We start from the raw sequence: 5,466 nt of genomic DNA on the forward strand, positions 1-5,466 counted from the left end.
AAAAAAGACTAACTTCACTAACTTTTTTTTTTTTTTTTTTGGTGGAACTAAGAACTGAACTCAGGCCCTTGTGCCTGCCAGGGAAGCACTTATTCTACTGAGTCATCTCCCTGGCCCCTTCACTATTTTGGGAAAAAATTAAAACCACTGACCCCCAGTGGCTTCTCAGCTACACTGTTTTGTCACTGCCTGTGTCATGGCGGTGGCAGCAAAGGGGCCCCCACCCAGCCCCACCAGTGTGACCTCCAACCCTTCCCTCTCCCTGTGGCCCTGGGGTCCTCACCTGGGTCCACCACCAGCACCCGGGCCCCTGAGCTGAGCAGAGCGTGTGCCAGGGGCGCCCCACGGCTGTTTGGATTGATCCAGGCCACAGGACAGCCCAGCTTGGCCAGCCCAAGCCACAGACTCAGAGCAGAAATGGCCTTCGAGGCTCCCACCAGGAGAGCAGCAGGCTCCTCAGGACGCAGGGCCTCTGAGCCACCCAGCTCAGCCTTCAGGGCCCATGCCACTTGGCAGGCCCGGGCCTCTAGCTCTCCAGCAGTGACTGTACAGGCTCCAGGCCCAGTCCACACCAAGCACACCTGGCCAGGCTGTGCTCGTGCCCTTCGCTCGAAGGCTTCCACAAAGGTGTCAGGGGGCTGTCGTGCCAGGCGTGCTCTGATCCTCAGCCCCAAATGAAGGATCTTGACTAAGTAGGCCACATCTGCAGGCAGCCAGCGCAGCCCTGGGGGCGGCCGTGTGGGAACCAGGATCACAGTGAGGACTGCAGCCACCAAGCCCAGCAAGGAAGGCTGCCAGGGGCTGATCCAGGGCCAGACCAGTGCCACCAGGCCCAGCAGCAGGAAGCACAGGGGGTCTCCGAGGGTCCAGCGCAGGGCAACTGCCACAGGAGCCAGCCACAGAGGGTTCCCTAGGGCCCCCCCCAGGAGCAGCAACATCAGAAGCATCAGCTGCTTCCAGACACCCATGGCACTACCCAGCTCGTCGGAGAGGAGGCTGTGGAATTCAGTCTCACCTCTGATCCTGAGCCCCACAGGTGGCGGGTGCACTCTACCCGCCGCAGGCCTGGCACTGACATTAGTAGCTGCCCCCTGACCCCTGGACTCTGCCCTTGACTCTCTTGGCTCCTGCAGTTCCAGGCGCTATGCCCATCCACTGGCTCTGCCTCCCTGCTCTGCCACTCATCTCTGGGCCTGTTTCCGCCCCCAGGTGGACCCATCACCAGCTTTGTTACCCTGCGTGTCTAGGCCTCCAGGCTGACACCTGCCTCCCTTCCATGCAGCTCTGTGCTACAAACTCCTGTCACTGAAACAGCAAAAGCACCAAGAGGCCTGCCAGCATCAGTGCCGGAGGCCGCTCTGCTCCCCTGCTGGAGCGCCAGGGGGCAGCGCCTCTGAACTGGTGATGCCACGCGCACAGCAGCTCACCAGAGAACACTGGAGTGCTCACGCCTGCACTCACACCTGCCTGCCTACCTGGTGTGACAGAGACTGAACCTCGGAGTGCAGGGGCTGAGAGGCGAATGGCCAGACTAGGAGCATTGAGAGCGGCTATGGGCTGGAGCCCGGGCTGCGGGGAGCGAGGAGGGCGACCCGGTGTGATCAGGGTGCCCATGGAGGCTGCACTCAGACTTCTGCCCGAGCCTTGGATTTGCTAGTGCAGCAGCACAGGTCCTGTAGCCCACACGTGCGGTGCCTATGCAGACTAGCAGTCTGTGCTTACTTCGTGGCAACCTGAGAGCTTTGTCTGCTACAGATGAAAGTATAATTTCTCCATGTTGCTCCCCAACCCCCCACAAAGGGCATGTCAGACATCCTCATGGCCCTGCATCTTTGCTTCGAGCTGTTCAAGTCTCAGATGACCATTACTGGGGGGCGAACAATTGGTGCAGCCCCAGCCAGGCATGGAACCCTCTGCTCCCCATGGGACTGAAGAGTGGCGAGCCGCCAGGTCATGCGCTCAGTGGCTGGCCTCCTCTGGACACAGCCCCTCCCCAGGCATGGTGGAGACTGCTGGAACACCCATTTCAGCGGAGAATGCCTGGCATGCCACGGGAGAAAGAGTGTGCATACCTTGGTGAAGAGTGCCCATACCTTACTGTTCTTCAGGCTAAGATAGAAGCTCATGAATATGAGACACCTATGTCATTGAGTTAGAAGATGAGCTAATAGGCTGAGGAGATAGCTCAGCAACATAAGCACCTGCCTGGCAAGCACAAGGTCCCCAGTTCGATTCCCAGTACCAGAAAAAAAAAAAAAAAAAACTATTAAAGAAGATGAGCTAACAGCGTCTTATACAAGCTGCCAGGAGTGCGGGCTGGTGAGATACGGAGCTCACGGGCACAGAGGATCCAGCAGCTACAGACACCAGCCAGCTCCAAGCAGGAAGGCCATCAAGGGTGAGCATGGCACGCAGCAGCAGCGCATGTTCCCAACCGAGTACAGTGGCTCCTCCCAAATGATGTGTTCTGCCACGTGTGGTGGTGCAAACCTGTACTCCCAGCACTGGGGAGGCTGAGGCAGGAGGATTGTTGAGTGCTGGAGACCAGGGAGATAGCTTAGTAGAATAAGTGCTTGCCTGGCAAGTGCAAGGGCCTGAGTTCAATCCCTGCTTCTGCCAAAAAAAAAAAGAAAATCCCCAGTACTGCATGGCATGCTGGCGCCGGCCATTCGGGCCACAGAAACCAGGCATGGTGGTACACGCCTGTAATCCCAGCAGTGGGGAGGATGAGACAGGAGGATTAGTACAAGTCTGAGCTGCATAGCAAGACCCTGTACCAAATAATTAATTGATTAATTAATTTAAAAAGAGACAGACACTCCAAGATGCAAAGCAAAACTGACCTTTCACAGGTCCTGCGGGAGCTGGTTATGTGACAGGCAACACTTAGCCTTAGCACCCAAGGGCCTAACGATAAACAGTTCACACAGGCAAGGGGTATGTGGGCCTCCAGGAAGCTCCCCTCTTCCTCAGGTCACTCATAACCAGCTTGGACCTTTTTGGCACATTTGTTGGTGAAGTGACTCTGATGGTGACCAGCACAGGGAGGTGAAGCCTAGGAAGCAGGGCCATAATGTCCTTGTCATGGGCATCAAAGAGAAGGGAGCAGGTGTTCAGGAAAGGCTTCAAAGGTAAGTGGGTAGTCCTGTCGCAAGAGCCAGCCAGACCAATATCTACAGAAAGCCAACTATCTTGGCCAGCCAGATAGCTCAGCAGACGAAAGTACCTGTTTAGGCAGAACTCAGAGATCAAGGTTCAATCCCCAGCTTGCCGTGCCCACCCCACTCCTGGGGCATGCTGAGCTGGTGCTTGAGACTGGGTGTGGTGGCACACGCCTGAAATCCCAGCACTTGGGAGGCTGAAAACAGGAAGATCAATAAGAGTCTGATCTACATAGTGAGACTCTGTAGGCCGTCCATGTACTGAATACATAAAAATAAACAAATAAGGGGGCCGGGGAGATAGCTCAGTAGAATAAGCACTCCCCTGGCAAGCGCAAGGGTCTGAGTTCAATCCTCAGTTCTGCAAAAAAATAAATACATACATTAAAAAAAGAGAGAGCCAAATACCTGCTGTTGTAGTTATAGAGCCAGTTCTGGGCGGATCAAAGATCGGCCCTGCAGCCATGGCTCAGGCCATTAAGTTGGAAGAGCATGTCTCTTCTGGTTCTCTTGTTTCTCTGCCAAGGTCAAGGTGCTCTTCTGAGGGAGACCAATGGGGATCAGAGGCCTCGTGTGGATCCAGAAACCCTCTGGTCCCCAACCAATATCCAATGGACTCTAGCAGACACTGGGGCTAAGCAGTGCTGTTGTTTGGGAACCTGGGACCCTGCATTGTATATAAATTTTTTTTTTTTTTTTTTTTTTTACAGAACTAGGGATTGAACTCAGGCCCTTGTGCTTGCCAGACTCCCTGGCCCAAGGTGGCTGTGCATTTGGAAATAGACTATCTGGACCCTAAGGGATATAAGGGGCATGGGTCTCCCCAGCACAGGAGCACGGATTGGGAGTTGATATACTCCATGGACTATGGCTCCAGCCTCTATGGGGGAACTCTGCTGCAAGTGTACCAATGAAGGCAGTGGTACAAGACCATTCGAAGCTTTGCCAGTGCCCTGAAGCTCGCAGCGGTAAAGCAGTACTGCCACCAGCCAGGTGGACGTACCAGCAGGACCACTGAAGAAAGGAGGAGTTATCTGGCCAGTGCAATCCCTATAATTTGCCTGTGTGTAGTTGGCTAAAAACCCTGATGGCTCCTGTAGGATGACAGTGGGCTAAGTAAGGTCACTCCCCCACTGCATGCTGCTGCGCCCTCTGGCGGCCCGTCAGGTCTTAGTCAGGGGCTGGTATTTTTCACTTGGTAGCAGATACTTGCTTTTCCAATGACACAGCCCCTGAGAGTCAGGACCAGTTTGCTTTTATGTGGGTGGCTGTCAGCGGACCTTCCCTGGGCACCCACAGGAACATCTAGTGTCGCATTTGGATCAGTGGCCAAAGCCACTGTCTGCAAATGTGCTTTATATTGATGATATCCTGCTTGCTTCTCTCTTGTAGACCTTGAGGCAGCTGTGGCAGTGCTCCAAACAAATCTCAAAATATGTGGTTGGATGGTCAAGAGCAGGCTGTAAAGGACTACTTGGCAAATTCTTGGGAGCTGTCTGGCTCAACAGGTCACCAAGGGTGCAGTCAGAGAAGAGCAAGGCCTGCTGGGTGTGGTATCAGGGGGCTGAGGCATGAGGATAATCTAAACTACATACTGAGACACTCAAAGAACCAAAAGAAAAAGAAAAAAAAAGATCAAAGCCTGTCTGTCTCCTACCATAGTATAGTAAAGCAGTTCAAACCTTAGGGTTGCTGGGCTATGGGACAGCTTTGGTGAAACGTCTGCCCTAGGAATTATACTTTCCACATGGGCTAGCAAAGGAAAGTAGGCCCTGGGCTGCTCCTGAGTGGGACTTTGAGTGCAAAAAATTACCATAAAGACAGCTCAAGCTTCATGTCTTTGACCAAGCCTGGGCCACGTGAGGGGACGTCCATGTGACCATGACACATTTGGGTGCTACAGCAACAGCTGGTAAGCAGAAAAGGGCTGAGTGGATACTCGCTAAGAAAGACCAGATTATGCTGCTCTGAAAACCACTGAAAGCATTACTAAGGCAGCTCCTGTGGCCATCAGAACCTCCCACTCTAGAGTTCTTTTTATGCTGCTGGCAACAATCCTCAGGTGGGCCCTTCAACCCAGAACTGCTGATTCAGTTCAGCTGGGTGTTACAAGTTGACCATCAATTCACCATAGCTGTGTGTGCCAGGTATTGTCTCAGCCAAGGGAAAGTGATTAACACAGCTATTGTGGACACTTGGTAAACGTCACTGGAAGAGACTTGTCATTTGTTAGAAGGAGGATGCTGTGTTCATGTTATAGAAATACTACATTAACCTGCCTGAGGAAAGTTGTTAATAGACCTGT

General features: G+C 53.6%; 1 protein-coding gene across 2 annotated transcripts in view; it reads right to left on the bottom strand.

The window, feature by feature from the left end:
• The window catches only part of Slc27a5 (solute carrier family 27 member 5), a 13,894-nt gene extending 12,785 nt beyond the window's left edge, over positions 1-1,109 (bottom strand). Inside the window, exon 1 of one of the 2 annotated variants that reach the window (XM_023708012.1) lies at positions 284-1,109. In XM_023708012.1, the coding sequence (XP_023563780.1) occupies positions 284-968 (685 nt within the window). In that variant the 5' untranslated portion in view covers positions 969-1,109. The remainder of the gene's footprint in view (positions 1-283) is intronic. The other variant, XM_004647735.2, reaches the window with a different exon arrangement.
• Positions 1,110-5,466: the final 4,357 nt, after the last annotated feature.

This window comes from Octodon degus, unplaced genomic scaffold, assembly GCF_000260255.1.
Source record: "Octodon degus isolate 3935 unplaced genomic scaffold, OctDeg1.0 scaffold00322, whole genome shotgun sequence".
In the NCBI taxonomy this organism is placed as follows: Eukaryota; Metazoa; Chordata; class Mammalia; order Rodentia; family Octodontidae; genus Octodon; species Octodon degus.